This window comes from Aptenodytes patagonicus, chromosome 2 (assembly GCF_965638725.1).
Source record: "Aptenodytes patagonicus chromosome 2, bAptPat1.pri.cur, whole genome shotgun sequence".
Classification (NCBI taxonomy): domain Eukaryota; kingdom Metazoa; phylum Chordata; class Aves; order Sphenisciformes; family Spheniscidae; genus Aptenodytes; species Aptenodytes patagonicus.
The window spans coordinates 3,588,016-3,611,588 of NC_134950.1; the positions used below are offsets into that span (position 1 = coordinate 3,588,016).

Consider the following 23,573-nt stretch of genomic DNA (forward strand, 5'->3'; position numbering starts at 1 on the left):
CAGAAATAAACTGGATTTAAAAGTGTTTCATCAGACAAGCAAGCATAACTTGCCCACAATCAGAATGACCTGAAAGCCTAAACTCTGCAAAGAAGAATAGGATGAGTAGGTAGTGAAGGAGAAGGAAAGACTTTTAGCTGGGGGCAGTGATGGGCAGGTAGTGGCTGGCAAGAGCACTAAAGTACTTAGTGCTGCTAGACCTGGTAGGTAATTTCACTTGTGCTTTGAAACTGAGAACAGATTCAAGTCCTTTATTTATTGTCACTCCTCGTTTCGGGGAAAAACATGTAATCCCTGTTTGCACTGCTGGGGAGGATGTCTAGCAAACAACGTTTCCCCCTTCCAGTAGCAGTCTTTGGAAACTGTTCCACTTTGTGTAAAATAGCATAAAAATTCGTGAAAGCAGGTCTTCTAAATAACTGTGCTGTCACTGTAGCATCTCTCAGCTGTCCCTATTTATATTGAATCCCTTTGTAAAGTGGGTGCTTTTTGAAGTTTTTTTCAACCTTGAAATGCCCTGTGTCCATGTGGCTTTCTGAAGAGTAAAGATTTGGATGCAAAAACTTTCTTGGGAAGGTAAACAGAAGGATTTGAGTCTGAGTTTCTATTATATATAGGGAATGGTGACTGCTGCATTACATGGCTCTACAGCAAAGCTAGATGCCATCTCACTGGGCTGTGAGGAGTGCTCTGTGTGAGGACAGAGCTGATGTTTTGCATAGGCACAGGTACTGGGCAGCTGAAACCACTCAGACACTCCTCTGTGTGATCCCACCAACATTTTGCATAGCAGCTGGAGGGAGACTTTCTCCAAAGTCAGATGAGCTTAAACTTTGGAGGTAGAGTAGTTAAATGCTGAAATCACAACTTCATCATCTACCTCCAGATTACTTCACTAAGTAAAAACCATTTTAGGGAAGTAAATTTTCTGCAAATAGATACTGAATTACCTGGAATCCAGAACTGCAGCCATAAGGTAATGTCAAAACACAAATGATACTGTGACAAGCAATCTTCAAAAGCAGCTTCCACACTCAGCCCAAGAAGCCTTAACACACTTCCAGAGCAAGACTACTTTCCCACACAGAAGTCTTGATATGGAGAACAGTGGATAGAAAGGATCAGTCCCTACAATGGCCTGGTCCTGGCCTCAGTATCAGTTTTGTCTTTAGCAAGTGTCCCACCATGAGGCAGTGCAATCTCTTATGTCAATAAATTTTTGTATAGCTTTCTGTTCAGGTCATCTTAACCTTGAATTTCTGTCTTCCTCTGGATCCCAATTTATGTTCTCTCTGACTCAAGTGATAGACTGAGATGGATTGTTTCTATGTTGTCTTATGTATAGACTGTTTAAAAACATGAATTTCCTCCTTTTATCAGTTGTGCTGCTCTGTAAACAATGGTCTTTCAATAATTCAGTCTATCAGAATTGGGGGCCCCAGGCTAATTTGCAAATTCCTTCTGGCTTTAAATGAGCTCTTGATCTGGAGGTGTTTAATGTTATGTACAAATGTTATATCTGGACACTTCTGGAAATTAAAGCATTTCTTTGGAGAATGGAGATCAAGTTCACACACTTCAGAATTCATGTAGGTGGCAGGAAAATTAATATTAAACTACATATTCTAAAATTAGTATTAAACATTGACACTCTAGGAGAAATCTTCACAAATCTAAACCCAACAAAATGCCTCGGGTGTCCAGATAAATGATTGTTCACCAGGGTAGATTAGTTGTAGTGGATAAGGTTGCAGCAGTCACTGTGTTTTCCTTGCCTGATTTGGAAAGTCAGGCATACTGTCTTACCAAGCCAGACATTTTCTGGCAAGGAAGAGTCATTACAGGCATACCTGCTGTTTTACGTGTACTACATCAGGTGACTTAAAAATGATTGTTTATCATACTCCGGTGCGAATTAGACAATTTATGTAGCAATGGGATGCCGCTGCAGCCTCAGAAACATCTGATCTGGTGTTCTGTTCTGAGCTACAATAGAAATGAAGAACAGATGCACTGTGCTCTGCTCCTTCTTTCTCCCCTTGAGTCATTATTCCGTAAAACTTTACAAAAATAGGTTTCTGGTTGCCAGACTTCGGTGTCAGTTTATCACCTCTGTAGTCGTTCTGCACTATGTCTGCCTTTTTAGAAGAACTGCTTATTCGAAGGGTTTGGTTTTTTTCACTAAGGGATAGATTACTAATATTAATGCCTTTGCAACATAAATTGAATGATGCTGACTTTATACTGACTTCAAATGAGAGCAGAAAGAATCACAGAATCATAGAATCATTAAGGTTGGAAAAGACCTCTAAGATCGAGTCCAACCGTCAACCCAACACCACCATGCCCACTAAACCATGTCCCTAAGCGCCTCATCTACTCGTCTTTTAAATACTTCCAGGGATGGGGACTCCACCACTTCCCTGGGCAGCCTGTTCCAATGTTTCACCACTCTTTCAGTAAAGAAATTTTTCCTTACATCCAATCTAAACCTCCCCTGGCGCAACTTGAGGCCATTTCCTCTCGTCCTATCACTTGTTACTTGGGAGAAGAGACCGACACCCACCTCGCTACAACCTCCTTTCAGGTAGTTGCAGAGAGCGATGAGGTTTCCCCTGAGCCTCCTTTTCTCCAGGCTAAACAACCCCAGTTCCCTCAGCCGCTCCTTAGAAGACTTGTTCTCCAGACCCCTCACCAGCCTCATTGCCCTTCTCTGGACACGCTCCAGCACCTCAATGTCCTTCTTGTAGTGAGGGGCCCAAAACTGAACACAGTATTCGAGGTGCGGCCTCACCAGGGCCGAGTACAGGGGCACGATCACTTCCCTACTCCTGCTGGCCACGCTGTTTCTGATACAGGCCAGGATGCCATTGGCCTTCTTGGCCACCTGGGCACACTGCCGGCTCATGTTCAGCCGGCTGTCGACCAGCACCCCCAGGTCCTTCTCTGCTGGGCAGCTTTCCAGCCACTCTTCCCCAAGCCTGTAGCGCTGCATGGGGTTGTTGTGGCCGAAGTGCAGGACCCGGCACTTGGCCTTGTTGAACCTCATACAGTTGGCCTGGGCCCACCGATCCAGCCTGTCCAGGTCCCTCTGCAGAGCCTTCCTACCCTCGAGCAGATCAATGCTCCCGCCCAACTTGGTGTCGTCTGCAAACTTACTGAGGGTGCACTCAATCCCCTCATCCAGATCATCGATAAAGATATTAAACAAGACCGGCCCCAAAACTGAGCCCTGGGGAACACCGCTCGTGACCGGCCGCCAACTGGATTGAACTCCATTCACCACAACTCTCTGGGCCCGGCCGTCCAGCCAGTTTTTGACCCAGTGCAGAGTACACCTGTCTAAGCCGTGAGCCGCCAGCTTCTCTAAGAGAATGCTGTGGGAGACAGTGTCAAAGGCTTTACTGAAGTCCAGGTAGACCACATCCACAGCCTTTCCCTCATCCACTAGGCGGGTCACCTGGTCATAGAAGGAGATCAGGTTGGTCAGGCAGGACCTGCCTCTCATGAATCCGTGCTGGCTAGGCCGGATCCGCTGGTTGTCCCGCTCATGCCTTGTGAGCGCCCTCAAGATGAACCGCTCCATCATCTTCCCCGGCACCGAGGGCAGGCTGACAGGCCTGTAGTTCCCCGGATCCTCCTTCCGGCCCTTCTTGTAGATGGGCGTCACATTGGCAAGCCTCCAGTCGTCCGGGACCTCTCCCGTTAACCAGGACTGCTGATAAATGATGGAGAGTGGCTTGGCGAGCACCTCCGCCAGCTCCCTCAGCACTCTCGGGTGGATCCCATCCGGCCCCATAGACTTGTGAGCGTCCAGGTGGCGTAGCAGGTCATTGACTGCTTCCTCTTGGATTACAGGGGGTTCATCCTGCTCGCCATCCCTGTCTTCCAGCTCGGGGGGCCAAGTACCCTGAGGATAACTGGTCTGCCTGTTAAAGACTGAGGCAAAGAAGGCATTGAGTACCTCAGCCTTTTCCTCATTCTCGGTGACAGTGTTCCCCTCTGCATCCAATAAAGGATGGAGATTCTCCCTGGCTCTCTTCTTGTCATTAATATATTTGTAAAAACTTTTTTGTTGTCTTTAACGACAGCGGCCAGATTGCGTTCTAGCTGGGCTTTTGCCTTTCTCATTTCTTCTCTGCACGACCTAACGAGATCCCTGTACTCTTCTTGAGTCGCCTGCCCCTTCTTCCACAAGTGGTAAACTCTCCTTTTTTTCCTGAGTCCCAGCAAGAGCTCCCCGTTCAGCCAGGCTGGTCGTCTTCCCCGCCCATTCTTCTTACGGCGTACAGGGACAGCCTGCTCCTGCGCCTACGTTGGCGCCTTACAGTTGGCCTGGGCCCATCGATCCAGCCTGTCCAGGTCCCTCTGCAGAGCCTTCCTACCCTAGAAAAAGAAACTTTGTCACCTGTCTGAAATGAAAATTGAGTTTAAATTTTTTTCTTTCCTTTTCGGTTCAACAAACAGCAGTATGCAAGAAACACGGTTTACAGACCTGAACTGGCTAGCATCCCAGAGGTCATCGCTAGCAACCTGCGGTGAGCAGCAGTGTTGACACCCCTTCCCTAGTGACTTGCTGGGTCCCCCCTAGATGCAGACACGCTGTGTAACGGTAGAGAAGCTGAAGAAATGCATGGGGGAGCTTTCAGGATATTTGGGGATGGAATGAGAAAGTAAGATGATGTAATCGGTTAAAAAGCTGAGGGTGGCTCTTTCTCTGTAATTTAATTAAGGAGTAGTCTTAACAAGTGCTCCTCCCTTCTCTGAGGTAGTCAAAGTCATGGGTCATAAATCTGGTGCCAGGGACTCTATCGGTTCGGATAGCAGTCAGCGTGTGTGAGAGGTTATGGAGATAAATGAAGGGGAAGGTTATTTTTCTGCACTATGGATTCCTGTCCCATTGACGTGGCAAATGTGTTTAAAATTTCAAATGTTTTTAAGCTGTAACCTGCAGGGGAGGGGTTTGGTCCAACTTTCTCTCCGTCAGATATGAAAGGATTGCAAAATTCAATCCTGAAAATTATTTAGGTTTCAATCTTAAAATTTATTTAGGTTTCCTTTGTTGGATGACTGAATAATGCTGTGTTGCTGACTACACCTGTAACTCATATATATAACTCGTTCCATTCTTTTATAAGTTCAAATGACAAGAAAAAGGTTACAAGCAGAGTGATGTAAAGTAGAACTGCTTTTTACAATATGATAAAAATACTTGTCTGGTTGTTTGGAAAAGAGTTCTGTTCTAGTTTCTCCCCATTAGGGCCTAATTCTCATAATTTGCACATTTGGAAAGGAAATGTTTGCTGGTTTATTTGCTGGTGTGCTCTGCTTGTTTAACTTCAGATTTTAATGGTAAATTTATTCTTCCATGCATAGCCTCACTGATTGTGAAACATAACACATGCAAGTAAAGATTGTATATAAAAGAGTCTGCAGTAGGAAGTCTTTTTCATCTGGTGTGATTTCATTTTATTCCAAACTATCAATTCCAGTTATTTGGTGCAAAGTGACTCCATGGATCTCATTATCCTTCATGTAGAAATGGAAGTAGTATAATTTTTAAACAGCTCAGTAAGGGTGGGGGAGCCACTCCTCTGGGACACAGTAAGCTTGTTATTTGGAGTGCTGGCTGAGACTTGGGGGTTAAGTTCTGCTCTGGTTACCAAAATTTCCCGTGTATGCAACTTTGTACTATGACCCTGCAAGCTCAAAATACTAAGATCAATATTTTTATATAGCTAGAGTTTAGAAGACTTCAATATGAAAGCAGCTCTGCTCTCAAATCTCTCTGGTATGCGTGTAGAACGTGTTTCATGTAAGTTAATGTTCAAGCCAAAACATACAAGTTTATAGAAGAACGTGTGTAGGAAAGTTTGAAAGTTTGAGGCAGGCTACATAAACACTAACACCATCTTTTTAATCACCCCCATAATTTCATCTCAGAGGATGGTTTTCTATAATGCTTTACCCACAAGGCAGGCAGTTGCTGGCATGAATAGCTATAGAGGAAGACCACCGTTTTTTTTGGTGGGGGGGGAACCCTCGGTTAAAATTATCTGTGTGGTAGTCCTCTTACCATTCGTGTGTCTAGAGATTGTTAAAACAACTGGTGAACTGCAGTGTTTTTCCTGGAGCAATGATCTATGTGGAAAACCATGCCTGCAAACTACAACCTGCAGTTAATTTGTCAAAGCAAATAGGAAAAGCACTAAGAGGATTTATGTTTTGCTTGATATAGCCACATGAGGAATTAACCTCAATAAAGGCAACTGCGTAGAGAAACGCAGTTTCTCTTTAGGAGCTTAGTATGGGTTATTTTCAAAAGTCCTGTTTTTTTAAAGAAAACAGTGAATAATGAGTTAGAAGAATCAGTGTGTTTATGTATAATTCAGCAACATTTTTAAAATAGCAAATAATTTAAAAGTGAATGCAGTGTTACTGTTCTTTGCTGACTTTTAGCTGGTAGGGCTTCCCAGTAGCACAGTTGTGACAAAAATGACTGCAGGCAGGGTGTTTATTCCAATCCTAAACAAACCTATAGTCCCAAAGACTTTAGAAAGGCCAGGAGGTTGATTTTTGCAGTGTAGTAACAATTAACAATACACTTTTTGAAAGTCTGTTATGGGAATGGTGGCTTTTTGGGAGGCTTTGCATATTGAAAAGAAGGGGAGTAAAGCACTTTGAGACGTCATGAATGGCCTAAAGACTGTAGGTAGAATCAATTCAGCTTTCTTCCCCTCTGAATAGTTTGGGCATTTCTAGCTGGAAAAATGGCTTTTAGAATATGGAGTTTATATGAGGTACCTATAATGTTTATTAGCTATTATATTCGTTTTGCTTTAAGTCAGCTAGGGTAATTATAGAAGGAGCTGCCTGTACCGTTTACTGACCCTTAAAAGCACTATGCAAATGTGATGCCAGCTGAAATTTAGAGATCAACTGTCTGGTCAGTAATCCCCAAGAAGATGAAGGTTCTCAGATGGTACCTGCAGGGGGACGTGGGCCAAAAACCACCTTGAGTCACCACTTTCACGTGGCTTCCAAGCGTGCAGTCAAGCCTAAAAACTGGGGGAGAAGAGGCTGATTTCTATCAATGTGCAAAGACGAGCTCCTTGTGTTTAACTCTGCTGTACACTTACTATATTTTCTAATAAATGCAACTTGAGGCTGGAAATGAACTGTTTTCTTTGCTGCTTGCAATTCAAGGGCATGAATGTGCTGACCATACTCTGCCTGGCTGACTGCTCAACAAAAAATACTTTTTTGGCTACCTTCAAGTCTGTTTGCCTCCCTTTTTCAAGTTCTGTTCCTGGATACGCTGACCAGATGCCACCCTGGGCTAACTATCTGCCAGCCATTTGTTTGGCAGTGTGAACCAGATCCTGTATGGTTTCCTAGGGCTTGGGGGTTGGTGGGTAGAACGGACACATCAGGAGTAAACTTCTGCTGCAGTGAATGGGAGTTTAATATCTAGGTGATGCCTTCCAGCCCAGTGTTTCCTTTGCTAGAATAGTATTTTAAAAGTCTTAACTCTGAGTGAGTCTCATAAATTTGGGATGCCCTAGCCATGCTCTTCATCTTGCCCTTGCTTAGTTATGTTAATCATGCTTCTACTTTCCCTTGAGGTCTGGTTAGAGCAGTGCAGAAGGGTAGTCGAAGCTTCCCTTAGACACAAAATCCTTGCACTGCAGAGCAGCACAGGACCAGAGCACCCAAGCAAGGGCTCAGGCTGCACCTACTGCTGCCTTGTGATGCTGCTGGGCAGCTCCCTCCCAGCTACGAGCAGCCCCATATTGAATAGGCCCCCATTAAGCAAGTATGATTTTAATTGAAAACTTGTTCTTAAGCAGAACAGAAAAGTTGTTTAACCAGATTTTTTGAGGGGGTGGGAGAGGGTCAGTTCAGTCTGGGTCGAACACGGATTTCAGAGTTAACAGTTCAGGTTTGGCTCTACTTGGAGGAAAAAATTGGTGTTAACACCAGTTTTTGGTTAGGATTTGGTTCAGCTGTGTAAGTAGACGGTCATATTCCAGGGTATTAATGTGTTAATCGCTGCAACAAAAGCTCCACTGTTGATTAACAGAACAGGCTTGCAAGTTGGTGCTGAAAGATTTTCTATTGTATATGTAAGAGTCTCTTGAGTTTGGGAATTTTAAAGTGCGTTTGAGCCAATGTGCCTTTGTTTATAAATTTGCCAATATTCTAGAAGTGGTGACGAAAAACCCTATTGAGCTTTGGATAAACTGGGATGCTGCATATCTTCAGGCAACACATGTCACTGTAATTGATGTCTGATCTTGCAGTGAGACAGAGCAGTGAAGTGCTGCAGTGTTACGTAATGCGCGTGGAGTCAAAGTGGGGCATCATGTACAGCTGATGCATTTTAATTACAGTCCCGTAAAGGCGAGGGAAGGATTAGTGTGGCAAAACAATTTATTGATTGCTGCATTCATATACATGTCTGCATACATTTAGACGCTTGTGAGCGATGGGAAATGGATGCTAGCAAAGTTGTGTGTGACCATTGAGTCTTTCTGTATCTGCAGGTTGCTTAATTGGCCAGCAACAGGAGACGGCGTTTGCAGCCTGGGAATAAATACACTGACATTGTGAAGTTAGCCTCGGGTGGTTATACCAATATATATGTATGGTTGAATACAACTTACGCTTTTCTGGGACCGTGAAGAAAGTTCTCAGCTTTTTTATTTGAAGTAAACACCTTTGTTATGTCCTTAAAACTGCTCTTCAGTGGAGGTTAAAAGGATTTTTTTTTTATTACTGCTGGTTCAGCACACTGGAAGTTGCATCAGATTTAATCTATATTCAATTTCAGCTTGTTAAACACTGTGATGCAAATTTCTTATTAGTGTCAAAATGATATATTTCTAAATATTGGTTAATAAGGAGAGAGGAAGAAGAGTTAAAAACAAGTTTCCCAAGAGCCAAAAAGAACAGCACAGATAATCTAGCAAACTCCAGTGAATCAGTTTCAGCAGTCGATAGGAGCTCTTGGCAACGTTGCATTTCCTTGCCCTCTCTGGAGCTTAATTACCTGCTGCAGCATGAAGAAAGCTTGTTTGGCACTGGCAATGTTCGAGTATAAAAGGTTCCGCTTCTGGCTTAAGTAAACCTGGCACTTTTCACTGGTCTGAACATACCCTGGCAAGAATAAATACCATCATTTTGGTAAAGATGTCATTCTGCAGAACATATAGGAATTGCTAAGCATTTTTACTATAATAAAAAAATCTACAACAGCAATTGATTCTTTGGTCTTTCCCTGAGCAAGGCATGTCATATGTGTTGCCTCTGATTCCTCCTCTTCAGCAGCAGCAGGAGTAGCTAATACTGGCATATATGTCTATTAGCAATTGTTTGATATATTGGATGAGGAAGTAGAAAGCTGGGTTGCTATAAGGGCAGTAAGCTCGAAATAATCTTCAACCTGAATTACTACAGGTTACTCCTGTGGAAGTAGGTTAGTAGGAGGGTTAGAAACTTAAAAATAAATAATTAAATCTTTAAAAGCATTACATGACAGCATTTGTGATCACGCTAAAAGGAAAGCTATTTCCCTGTCTGCAGATCAGTGTGTGTGTTCTTTCTCCAACGCCTCAGACCTCAGCTGTTCTCAGGCTTTTGCTTCCCCTTTCCCCCTTCCACACATACCTTTGGCTCACTTCTCTTAACATATGCTTCTCCTTCCTGACACAGCACCATAAAACTGGGTTATAAACTAGAAATTGTCAGGGAAGCCACATAAACCTTTCTACAACTTTGGCAGAGTGGCAGTGTAGCAGCAGAGCTTAATGAAACACTGATGACTCCCACGGTTGCCAAATATGAGAAGGGGAGGACAGTTGTAGGAGGTTGAGAAGCAATAATTGAGCTGAGACAGAAAATGGGAAAACTGGATGATGAAATCCTTTAAGAGGCCTGTCACTTATTTCCTTAATTCCATTTTTTCACAAGTGTTATTTAACCCAACATGGTTGCTGCTGGCATGCTATTGCATGGGTAATTTCAAAAGCTATTGCTGTACCGAAAGGCAGAATAGCTTTGCCAGAAGGGGATATTACTCTTCTACAGCTTAAAAACATCTCCAGGACTCTGTATGTGAAACACCGCACTAGTAGTTCTGTACTGAAGTGTTGGAGAGCAAGAGCATTGTATTATTACCGGTTTAGTTGTTGTTCTTTCAAAATGGGTGGCTCTAGTCTAGTTGTAGGCATGGCATGTAATAGTTGTAATAGTTTCCAAATTTTTAGAATTTGTTTCTGCTGTAAAAGTGTGACTTGTTTGCATCCAACTACTAAAGAAATTTAAAATTTGACATGCAAGTTTTAAGGAAATGTTGGACAGTTTTTCCAGCATCTCTAACCTAATTTCATCCTTTTAATATTCCTATTAATTGTTCATATATCTCAAATCTAGATCCAGCTTTCATCTATAATCTTGTCCTTATGACTGGGAGTGACTAAAGCAGAAATGTAGGTGCATTTTAAAGGCATGAATCTGCTGTGAAAGTTTTGGGTGTCACAGCAATGCAGGTAGCGGATCCCCGTCCTGGAGGAGGAAGACAGACAGTGCTCCAGCCCTCTCCCCTGCAAAGTGTCTCTTCGGTCCCGTGGATTTTTCCCGATGCGTTCAGGGTGGGCTGCAGCTGACTTTTGCTGGTAGCTTTGGAAAGAATTTTCTGCATTTTGCCCTTGGATATAGGTCCTTGGAAGTACCGTGCTTTTTATGTCCTTGTAATGTTCCTATTAAATATTTGTTCTCTTGATTATCACTCCCTTCAGTGCTAATAACCCCATCCAAATGGGGGAATCGTGCTTTATCCCTCCACTTTCGTGTCCCACAACTGATTCCTCATTCGCACTGAAGAGGCAGCCCTATCCTCGCTTCATATCATCCAGAGCAATAACAGACCAGCTGAGTGAGGCCGAGAGCCCAGCACTCCCAGCCATTGTGCAGACAGACATCCCTGCTGACAAGGGGAAGGAGAGGACAGACTTCTTGCAACTGGGTGATAGTTTGTGTTCCAGAAAAGTATGTTCAGATTGCAGAGTGCACGTACTCCTGCCTATAAGATGCATAAAATGTGCTGACAGCTCGTGAATGTTGCAGGCCAAGCAGAAGAGCTCTTACTTGACAGGCACAAGAAGAGTTTCAGGATGTGAATTTTACCAGTGTGAAGATTTAAGCCACAGTGTTGATATTGCTCCTATTTTATGTGGTGTTTATTGCAATAGGTCATTTCTGAGACACTGAACAAATAAAGATGCCTGACAACTTGATAGGCTATCATTTTTATGTAGAAAGCTAGCAGCAATTGAAAACCTCATAGTACTGATTTTGTTCTGAGTTGTTCTACCTGCGTGCTTGCAACCAAAATGGTCACACATACTGGTCAGTATAATTTTCCTCCAGTATTGTTGTGCAATTTGCAGCTTGTTAAGAGTGGCTTCTGAACAAGCACTTGGCTTGAGCAAGTGTCATCTTATCATAGAGGCTGGGCAGGCGTAATTTGATGAAGAGCAAAATTTTCACATAAAAATGAAGTCCAGTATTGGGCTTCATTTCTTCTCACACCAGCAGCCGTAAGATGTAGCATTAGGGGTGCAAATTAGAGGTGCTCTCATCTCATATGATATCAGACTCTGATTTCAAGTAGTACTTAAAATTATTTCCTTCTTAAAAGCTTGCACTCCCACATTTGGAAGCTGCTCAAATCATGGTAATGGGCACCAGGAGGAATTACTGTGCTTTTTCATACCCCTTCCCTGTTGGTCAGACTTCCTATTTCAATCCAGAAGTTAGAAGGTGGTTTCTCATGGGTGTAATAAACTCAATGTACAAGTGCTGGCTGTACTGCAATAGTGCTCAGACCACCAGTCAAGCCTATTCCAGTGCATTGGTTCAATGTATATTGGCTCAGATATGGTTTTTTTGGCAGCTCAGTCTCCCACACGAGCTCTAAGCTATTGGAAGCCCTAAAATCTGAAGGGAGAGAGCAAGAAGCAAAAGGATTTGTGGTTGAAGTTTCATGGTGATATAGTTGTCAAAATAGGCATGCAGCTTGTTTGCAGTTTCTTTGGGGGACCCAAAAGTGTGGCATCTCTGTATTTTTATTTTAAATATAAGGGAGTGGATATCGGGGTGCATTTATGAAATTATTGCAGCTGCATTCTGAAATCCCTGTTCCTCATATAGACGCTCCAAAGCTAAAATGCTTGAGTTTGCGGTGGTTTCTACGATTCTGTTGTAACAAGATGTAGAGCAGGTACTGGGGTTCTAACTTTTTCACAGCTTTTTGACAAGCATTGGTTTTGCTTGCTACTCTCTTTAAAAATATAGTCTAAACAAAGCAGCTTGTATAAGCAATGCATTTTAAACAGATCAATGTAAAATATTTTTAGCAGCACACAGTATTTTATACAGGGATGAAATTGCAGAATACAAAATATTTGCAGGGCATGACAGCTGCTTATGTTCAGGAATTTGTATGGTGTTTACTTTAAGAGTATAAACAAGTCTCTAGGTGATGATTTCTGACAAATGAAAATAGGAGCCTAGCATCCTATTCCCATATCAGATCTTATTGTTAAGCTTATAAAGAACTATTTTTCCCCCAATAGAACTTATCAAAAAGAGGTTTTGAATAGAAACTGCTGCATGTGACTTAATCTTTCTTCCATGTAACTCGTGACCTCACGCAGCCCTTAGACTGATGGTGACACAGTGAGCATTTCCTGTGAACCGTGAGCAGTGCTGGTCCCACTATTGTTGGGCACTTTTTTTGTCTGGGAAAAAACAAACCCTTATTTACTAGAAGCCAGTGTCCTGTTTGTTTGTAGCTGGCTGGGAAATGCCATATTACAAGGGTCTCAGTGGCAGTCGTCACTGCTAACAGAAGCTGTTGTTGTGTTTTGCTCTTTTTCTCACTGATTTGTATGAGACTTCGGAGTCTGCCTTGTGACCTGCTCCAGATTCAGTTCACGGCACAAATACTAACCTTGTTTATCCAATATGGTTTTTTCCTCCTCGGTGTTTCCTCAGATTAGCTGTCAGTAAAAGGCTAAATAATAATCCTCCAGTTATTATCCTCCAGAGGCCACCAGGTTACTTTTCCAAGTTGGATGGCGGTTCGCTGTTAGAGCTGCTATCTGGCAAGGCAAGCATGGCGGTGGAAAATTACAGACAAAATAAAGGAATAGCATTAAACTGGTAATGGGATGCAGCTGCTTTGGCCTTCGAGTTCGCATGTGAGTCTCGGCAGCCTCTGGTAAAGTATTTGCTGCGTGATACTTCTCTTGGCCACACAAAATCGGTCCCAGCCTAGTTATAGCCTGTTCCAGGTGGGTATAGGAGCTCTCAGCGGTTGGGACATTTTACATTTGGCTGTAAGAGGTTGTGGCGAGGTAGTCATATGGATGACAAGCTTGCTGTGTGGTATTGCCTGGAAATCTAGTCAAAGCTAGCATCCGTACATCTGTTCTGCACGTGAGAGGCTGGATGCTGCAGGGCTGCTGGCTGGGCACATCACCGTAACCAAGTTTATTTAAAATACATGCTGCATCTGAGTCCTTGCCACTAGATGGGGGTATCAGAAGGAACTTCTTGGCATCAAAATATTCCCTTCATCTTTTCGTTTCTGCTCGTTGTCATCTTGTCCTGGCTTGGATGCCTTCTTAACTGTCTTCCCATTTTAAAATATGGTCAAGTTGTGTAGATATAGCACCATATATATACAGAGAAAGGAACCATTAGGCTATGTAATTATCTTCCTTGACTGTTTGGTGCCCTTCACAGACATAGTATCTATAAAGTTTTATTATTGGAGCTCATTCTTGTTGTGAGGCAGCAAACATTTGGAAAACTTGTATTTTTTTAAATATATATATACACATACATATACACACTCTCTCTTAAGTATTTCAATTTTCACTTGTCTTATTTATTTTGCTTCTACTGCCAAATCATGCACGCCAACCTAAATACGCATATCACGTATGCAGACATTCAAGATACTAAAACCAGAACAGCTTCTTTTAAGGGAAAGAAGTATTTTGGGGTTGGAGTTCTCCTTGTCTGTCTGGAAGTTTCTCATTTATATGAAAATGTCTAGCGCTAAAGCAAACCTACTGTTGAAATTATGATGAAGGTCCTGTAGGCTCTGCCAGAATGAAGCATGAATTTTAAGAACATCACCTACAAGGTGTATTTTGAAGCCTTGCTTCATGGGACTGTGGAGATAGTGCTCAGTGCGTCGGAAAGCTCTTTCCTGGAAGACCCATGGTAGAACATGGCTTTGAGCTTTACAAGAGTCTGACTTTTCCAGCAACAGTGCTGAGTGCAGACATCGGAGGTGACAACTAAATCTATACAGAGAGAGAAGGCTCTTCCAGGCACCAGAACTGTTGTCTTGCTGAGTTTTGGTTCACTGGGTAGACTACGGCTTATCAATAACACATCTCAACTTTAAGATACAGAAAGCAAATTCAAAAGGAAGCTTTGAGTAACTAACTGTACTACCCATTGCTAAAATGATTGCTCTGTTTGCCTGCCCGTACATCGTTCAGGTGAGGAGTCTGCTGTCCGTCAGACAGGTTCAGGAGGGAATTCTCCCATCAGAAAATTAATTTTTCCTGTGCTGTTTCGTTTTAGCTTGCACGTGCACCAGCTTCCCACCAGGAATCTTCTCTAACCCCACTCAGTAGTTTTCCACTTGAGTAACCAACTAAATTCTAATGTGACGATATCATTGTTTACATACTTATGATAAAGAAAAGTTATACAATTCACTTAATAAATGATAACTATTTTGAATTCTGCATGACTGTATATAAAACACATATGATGATTTTATAAACTGCTAGCTTACACTTGGAATGCAATTTATAAGAGCCCTGCCACTTAGGTTATGGAAGCAGTCCTATAGCATGACTTCTCCAGCCAGAGAAGAAGCAGGTTGTGTTGAAGTTGATGGTTCCTACCATTATACAATCTGTGGGAATTGCTCGTGTTTCACTTGAAAGTTATCCCTTTCCTGTTTACTTGGAGGAGCACTGAAAGCTTTTTAGAAATTCTTCCATTTTTCTTGGCATGGGGCTATTAATTCTTGTATAGATTTTTATCATGGCCTCTTTTTCTAAAGATAGGTATTTTGGCTGCTAAAGAGTAGTTCAATTAAAAAAAAAAAATCTTAAGTGGTTTGTCTAAAGAAGGATCTCCAAACATAATTTTCTTGGGTTTTTAAGTGTCCTTTTTACCCTTCCATAAAAGCTACATCCCTAGCTCCGTTCTGAAATCATTGAGGTTCATGTCTTTTGCAAAGTAAGCTATTTTCAATGTAAATATTTGGATTTAGGCTTTTATTTATAATGCTTAGATGGTAGGAAGATCACCCTTTTCAATCAGTGGGAAAAAAAAAAAGCACCTTCTCAAGAAAGCATTTCAGTCTCTCTCCTCTGACTCATACATGGAAAGATAAGACTCCCTAATTGTAGGCATGTGACAGAGGTTGGGTAAAAACCCTTTTTTCCTTTCTTTAACTGGCCTGTAAAATCAAACCAGAATGGAGGCCTTAGTCTGATTTTGAGTTATTACATGCAAAGTTGACCTTGAAAGTACTGAAGTCAAAGTAATGCTGGCAGTAAAATCACTGTGTTTATTAAAAATCTTAGGACATTTTTATGACAGTTGGTTAACTGTGGCTATAAAGCATAAAAAAATCCCTATCTTTCCAATTTGGAAATGTGCAGTTTTTACAGTTGAAGGAAAAATATTTGTAAACAGGTTTTAATTCTCTGCAGAAGTCATCATTTCGAATGGATTAAGTGTTTCCAGAACTTTTTTTACTGAAATTTGTATACACCACAGAGAAGTACCGTTGTAGACTGGAGACAGACAAAGTGGTGGCCCCAAGGACAGAGGGACAGTGATCTGTGCAAGCCCCCCGGTGTCCCTGGATATACACTCCTATTGCTTGTCCCTGCTGTACTAGCATTTCCTTGTTGTTTCTGCTCATAGTCTCCATTAAAATGAGTTGGTTGTCTCAATGGATGTTGGAATATTAAGAGAGTCTCTTAATTGTACCCATTTTCTTTATATCTATTTACTTAAGGTTGTTTATTTGTATAAGACAGGATAATGCTTGTAACTCTAGTAACGGAGCTCTTGCTAGCCTTCATCCCCTGTGTTTATTTAAAGCAACTGTACGATTTACTGCAAAACCTTCCCTGCGTCTCTCAAGTGTTTACTGATGGATGAGCTCGATTGAGATGTCCCAGCTTATAATTCACAAGTCACAACATAATTCAGAAAAGAAACTTCTGTTCTCAACATACAGCCCTCGTGCAGTGATATGACATCAAATTATTTCAGATGTTGATGATCGCTACAATAAAGATCAGTGACGTTGGTTAAGCTATAGCTTCTAACTGTTTAAAACAGACTCACTGCAGTGAGTTGGCATCACACAATAGCAACCTCTGCATAACTGCTGCTCAGCAGGATGGCTCTGTGGAGGCAAATGGGGATGGGTATTTACACGTTGCCATTTCTTCCGTGTCCTGCAGAAAAATCATTCACCTTAAATGAATCATAACCTGCCTACCATTTAGTTTTGCTTGCCTTGAACTAAATGTTTCCTCTTTCCCATCGTTAGTTTTTTTTGAAGCAGACCCCCCCCCATCTATATGCCAGCTCAGGCATTGATAAGCATTAGCATCCTGGAGCAGGTGAGGTGCCAGTTAAACACACAATGCCTGAACCTGCTTGCTTGGGAAGGCTGTTGAACTCGGTGAAGTTAAAAAGGCTGTTAAAACCACAGGTAGATGGAGGTTTTCTCTGCACTTTTACTTGGATTACTAGCTTGCTGACTTGCACCTATGACGAGGGTAGCGCTCATTAAGAGAAACTGGGTGGTGCAACTGCAGATTGGGATCTAGAGGAACAGTGATTTCCTGAACAAGACCTCTAAACATAATATGCCCCCCAAATCCTAGCATTCCCTACTAAGTATGTCTCAGCTACAACTTCTGTGTCAGCCAAGACATCACCAAACAGTTGGAAAAGCTAAGCAAGAGGTAGTGGTTTGAACCATGATGTGAACAAGGTGCCATCTGTACAAACGCAGCCCTGTTGTAGAGGTCTAAAACCTGCTGCAAAAGGAGTCAATAGTTGTATGGTAAATGCCTGTGTGGAGTATTGGCTGCAGGTACAGGCCTGTAGCAAGGAAAGATGGCTAAACCACGATGCTTTCCCCATTCCCTGTGGGCAGAGTACTCATGGGCACGTTTGGGCCGAAAGTGCAGGTCGTGCGGGTTCAGAAGAAGCAAGGCTCTTCCAGTAACTCTGTGCTCATGAAGGCAGCGGTCACCGTTAGCTTGTTCATTAGCCAAAGTTGAGTCAAATCACATAGACCTTGGCCTCAGACCTGGATTTTGAATTCTGATGGTGAATTTGATTATTTATGGTAAGTTGTGGGCAAAAAATGTCTTATTTTCCTGTAATATTTCTGCATCACTGCAGAGCGCACCAGTCTCGGAAAAATGTGATTTATGCCATGGAAGAAGTCAGCATCACTAGTCAAGATTTGATGGCACTTTAAACAGCAGGAGATTAGACTTCCAAATTTGCAGCATAGGCTATTTTGGGCAGGGATCAGTATAATCCAGCTTCGTAACGGATGCCTCAGCGTACTGCACAGGGAACATAAGGTACAGGTTGATCTCACCAGCAAAGGTCGAATACTACTCACACACACAGCATGGGGTTTTGAATAATAAATGGTTTTCCTTCCTAGGGTAAAGACACTGAGTTTTTCAGTCTTGGCATCAGTTGGACTGCAAGAAATTTATTGTTTTCAATGCTTTGCTAAGCAACTTGTCAAAGTGGTTACCTGACCTGTGCTGATAAGCTGAGAGGGAGACCGATCTCCAAGGACCCGCGTGTTGCTGCTCTTCTGGGCCAGTCTGCCACCTGCAGGCCGTTGCTCCTCCATGCCGGAGAGGTGTAAAGCAGGGCTTTGGGGGTTTCTTTCCTTCTCCAGAAATTACTATTTGTAACAAGTTTTTTTCCCTAGGTAAATATTACATAATAAATCCAATTTGTTTCCATTTGATCCTGTGAATAGTCACCTCAGTTCTGAAAAAAAAGCAAGGATGGTAGAGATAAGAAAGCCTCTTTAGCTGCTCTCTAAAGGTTAAAGAATAATTGCTTTTTCTTTTATTGTCCGTTGTTCAATTTTATAGCTAAACATTTTTGTGCGTAGAAATGGGACATTTCATATGACAGTCAATTCTGTCCATCGTTCTCAGTCCATTAAATTTTTAGTAGCTCTTTATGGTGGTGGTCTTAGATGAACAGTGCCACTATAATGTTGAACTCCTGTTGAATGTTAAAAGTTTTGCTGAGAAGGGGATATGTGTATACGATAACCAGGTTGCTTTCCAAGCGTCCCAAAGATCTTTGTTTTTATAGTCCACAAATGGATAGAGGATGCAACAAAGCTATTGGGCTTCTACACAGCAGACCTTGCCTGCTACTTCTTCATAGAGGCCGTCCCTACGAACACCCCCATCAAAAAAAATTCGGCACACACAGCAAAATTCAGCAAAAGTGTGATTTTTTTTTTTTTTTTTTTTTTTTTTTTTTTTGACAGTAGTAACTAATCTAGATGTATTGGGTTTGCATGGCAAGGTTTTGGTAGTGCAGGGGCTACAGGGGTGGATTCTGTGAGAAGCTGCTAGAAGCTTCCCTTGTGTCTCATAGAGCCAAGGCCAGCCGGCTCCAAGACGGACCTGCCGCGGGCCAAGGCTGAGCCAGTCAGCGATGGTGGTAGCACCTCTGGGATAACATATTTAAGAAGGGGGAAAAAAACCTGCGCAACAGCAATTGCAGCTGGAGAGAGGAGTGAGAATATGTGAGAGAAACAACTCTGCAGACACCAAGGTTAGTGAAGAAGGAGGGGGAGGAGGTGCTCCAGGCGCCAGAGCAGAGATTCCCCCGCAGCCCATGGTGAAGACCATGGTGAGGCAGGCTGTCCCCCTGCAGCCCATAGAGGTCCATGGTGGAGCAGATATCCACCTGCAGCCCATGGAGGACCCCACGCCAGAGCAGGTGGATGCCCAAAGGAGGCTGTGACCCTGTGGGAAGCCTGCGCTGGAGCAGGCTCCTGGCAGGACCTGTGGACCCATGGAGAGAGGAGCCCACGCTGGAGCAGGTTTGCTGGCAGGACTTGTGACCCTGTGGGGGACCCACGCTGGAGCAGTCTGTTCCTGAAGGACTGCACCCCGTGGAAGGGACCCGCGCTGGAGCAGTTAGTGAAGACCTGCAGCCCTTGGCAAGGACCCACGTTGGAGAATTTCGTGGAGGACTGTCTCCCGTGGGAGGGACCCCACGCTGGAGCAGGGGAAGAGTGTGAGGAGTCCTCCCCTGAGGAAGAAGGAGCGGCAGAGACAAATTGTGATGAACTGCCCACAACCCCCATTCCCCGTCCCCCTGCGCCGTTGGAGGGGAGGAGGCAGAGAATTCGGGAGTGAAGTTGAGCCTGGGAAGAAGGGAGGGGTGGGGGGAAGGTGTTTTAAGATTTAGTTTTTCTTTCTCATTGCCCTACTCTGATTTGATTGGCAATAAATTAAATTAATTTTCCCCAAGTCGAGCCTGTTTTGCCCATGACGGTAATTGGTGAGTGATCTCTCCCTGTCCTTATCTCGACCCGCGAGCCTTTCGTTATATTTTCTCTCCCCTGTCCAGCTGAGGAGGGGGAGTGATAGAGCGGCTTTGGTGGGCACCTGGCATCCAGCCAGGGTCAACCCACCACACTAGACTAGTGATTCCACTGTTAGAGATATCTTTTTTTTTTTTAACTTTTATTTCAGTAGCTGAAATATACCTATTGTTACCTTCTTATTGCCCAGGTATTTGAAAGATATATGATCTGTGCTTTCCTTAGCTGTTTTTTTTAACCATTGATAAGAAACCTTAACTGAGTTGTTCATTTGGGAGAGAATTTACTGTAGGTAAATTACTGATCAATTTACAGTTTTCAAAGGTATAACAAAATTTCATGTATAAAGTGAAATGCTTGGTGTGTACCACATAACCTTTAAATCATTTTTGTCTTTGTTTTAGGTCTTCCTGAACAATACTACAGCCTCACTTGGTTCCTTAGCCCTATCCTGGGCTTGATCTTCACTCCACTTATAGGTTCGGCTAGTGACCGCTGCACACTGAGCTGGGGCCGCCGGCGGCCTTTCATTCTTGCTCTCTGCATTGGTGTCCTCTTTGGAGTTGCACTTTTCCTTAATGGCTCTGTTATAGGTAAATAATGAGGAAATCACCTACGTATATCTCCTGCTAACATATCTGCTTTAAGATTTTTATGTAGGAAGATAATGATATGCGGTTGATTTAACTGATGTTTAGTGTTAAAATCATTAGAAATCTCTGCAACACTGCATTTGAGTTATCCATCTTGCATGGTTTTATTCAAAAGTTACGGCGCTATACTAAGCATTGTGCAATCATAGCTGTAACTGTTAGTACAGTGTTATTAATACAATGGTTGCCAGCATAATGTTTGCAGTCGCTGAGACGAATTTGGTCGATCCTTGACATGGGAAAATTGTAGCAACCTGTTCACAGGGAAATGTTTCCTGTTGTGATCCATTTTCCCTTTAATGCATATCTGGCAACACATCCTGTTTCCAGCATTATTTCAAAAATTATCTTTTCACTTTTTCTTGTGCTTTTCTTAGACCTGGTATTGAAAAAGTCCAGAACACAGTTAATATTTGTTTATCAAAAACTATGTGGGAAAATAATTTTTCCTGAGCCCCCATCAAAGCTGGTAAAAATAGTTTCCCTTGAACATAGTTTACTACCGAACTTAATCTACAATCTACAATCTCTTTGTAAATTTAGTGTAGGAGAGGTGACAGCAAGTACATTTGGGGAAATGTTTACATCATGGTTGGACTGATGCAAATGAAAGGAACTTAGCACCTAATAATATCCTCTTGGCTCTCTTTTTTTGGGTTAGATGCAGCTCTATTGTGAAAAAGTTTTACTAATTGAGGGAAATGAGTGGAACATTACCTTGGCTCAGCATGTTAGCTTTTTAAAGCCAGATTAGGGTGCCATGTGATGGGTTTCAATTTTCTGCAAACCGCAATGGACAAACTGTTCAGATGAATGACGTTTAGCTTATGATTTTTTAATTTACCCAAGCAATAAATATTAATTATTTGAATTGCTATCACATGGTACCAATTGTACTTTGTAGTTGTGTCTCCAAGACTTACTCCTCCTCGTCCAGATGCATGCAAGATGTTAGACTGCAGCCCTCTTACAGGATTTCAGTTGATAGGAAGCTCTTACACAGTGGTTTAGGTCAGTAGCCATTGATACTGGCAAGCAAAGCTCATACGCAGTTTATAGGTTTATTTTGAAGTATCTCACCCTCTGATAAATCAGCAGAAAATATCGTCTTTGATTTTTCTCTAATTCTTTGATACACAGTAATACAGTCTATTGCATAGCTTTCTAGAAAACCTGTGCTTTCCGGATATTCCAGTGGTACTTTTGTGCAATGAAACTTCTTTAAAACGCAGAGGTTGTTGCAATGCACCGCAAAAGTGAGCTGTGTGCTTTATGCATCCATTCCTGGGACGTGGCTGTGGTAGATTTTGAATGAAAACCCTCTTCTGAAAAGCACTTTAAACACTGCTGTGCCTCTCCCTTGGGAGCCTGGAATGAACTGAACTGAAGTGAGGGCCATTCCATAGTCTTCTCTTAGACCTGTTCCATACTAGAAGATATTCGCCACTAACATTCAATTTACATCAGCATAAGATAACACTTGACATCAGCATAAGACAGCACTTGATCTACTATTTAGAGCAGGTGCACAATATGATAAAGCAATATTAGTCTCTCTTTAACTGAAGTTTTTGAAATGGTGGCTTGTGTCACTTTTCAGAGAGAAAAGGCACTGCTTACTAGTCTCTTGCAAAAGGGGGTGTCTAGCGGTTTGCTGGAAAAGGCCTCATTTGTAACCAGATTTCCTTCTAGATGGACCCTGTATGCTTTCATTGTCTGTCTTCTTCCCATTTTATGTTCACACTTTCCTATCCTTAGTCTCCAGTTACTTGCACTCCTAATTTCGATTTGGGGCTACAGGAGATGCTGCAAAAACTGAGGTGGTCATTGTATTGTACCCTTTTTCATAACCTGGCCTCCGGCAATAGGAGTCGTCAGGAGGGGAACAAGGAGCACAAGAGCATCCTAAAAAAGAGGTTCTCCAATCCTAATAATACGACCGTGTCCCAAGAGAACAGCTGTGTATAGATCTTATTCAACTTTTGTTCTTGCCACTGTATGCACTGTTCAGGTTTCCAACAAATCTAAAGCACTGACACCATTGGTGGGTGTTTTCTGCTGTAAGATTCAGCTGAGCGTGGAACACGTATAAACAACTTCAGCATTCAGAGGACTTGGTATAAATGAGGATTGAATATGCAGGAATCATAGCACTTGAGATTTGGATGATGTTTGGTGGCTTAGCCAGTTCATCTCTTTCCACAGTCATTTTCATCAGTTACACTAATGGTTTTATCAGTCTTGCATGTGTAACGTTTAAATCTCTCTGATTCAAGTAATTCATACTTTTGTCAGTGGTTCATTTAATGAAAAATTCTCCAGCTATATACTAATGCTGCCTTTCTACTCTGTAGACAAAAAGCATTTCATCCCATGCTATCAACAGAAGCTGACTGATGCTTTTTGCAACGCAAAATACCTTCATGTTGCTTCATCCTTAAAAGTTTTGCTTATAAAAGTGATCTAGAAAATATGAATGTTTAAGAAAAGCAAAGAGAGAGGTGGGGGGGTTAAATTTCACTTTATCCTGTTGTGCTGTGACCATTACATGTTAGGCACCGTGTCAGGAATGCTGTCGGCAGTGCAGTTACCTGTGTTTGTAACTGATAGATGAGGTATGACAGTTTGTTTTTGGATGCTCTCCTCTCTCACCATGGCTGTCTTTTATAAAAACAGCCTTCAGCATTTGAAGGAAAATGCATGTGAGGAACATGAAGTAGTATCTAATGCTCTCAAAGGTTTAAGAGATACTTTTAAAAAAATAACATTTTGAAAAATAAATGTCAGTCCTAAAAATGTCAAAACATAAATCTTCTGTCCCAGACCTTCCACGAAGCTGTGCCAAAGAGCTGAAATTGCCATTTTACTCTGTAAAGGAATGTTTCCAATGAGAGTGTTGGCCGCCTTTCTCTTAAGGAGTTAAGCTTGCTCTTAGTAGTTTCCCCTTTTCGAATGACATGCTCAGATTCCTCTTCCGTTTTTCCTCAGGTCTGGCTATTGGTGACGTCCCGGACAAGCAGCCCATTGGTATAGTTCTCACGGTGCTTGGTGTTGTGGTGTTGGACTTTTGCGCTGATGCAACAGAAGGGCCAATTCGGGCCTATTTGCTGGATGTGGTGGACAGTGAAGAACAAGACATGGCCCTTAACATTCATGCATTTTCAGCTGGTATGGAGTTAGTCGAT

The 23,573-nt window shown here is 42.5% G+C and overlaps 1 protein-coding gene across 4 annotated transcripts in view; it reads left to right on the plus strand.

Annotated features, from left to right (window-relative positions):
* The window catches only part of SLC45A4 (solute carrier family 45 member 4), an 86,890-nt gene that overhangs the window by 59,443 nt on the left and 3,874 nt on the right, over positions 1-23,573 (plus strand). For all 4 annotated transcript variants that reach the window (XM_076329023.1, XM_076329024.1, XM_076329025.1 and 1 more), the window contains exons 3-4: positions 20,140-20,328; positions 23,377-23,556. In XM_076329023.1, the coding sequence (XP_076185138.1) occupies positions 20,140-20,328; positions 23,377-23,556 (369 nt within the window). The remainder of the gene's footprint in view (positions 1-20,139; positions 20,329-23,376; positions 23,557-23,573) is intronic.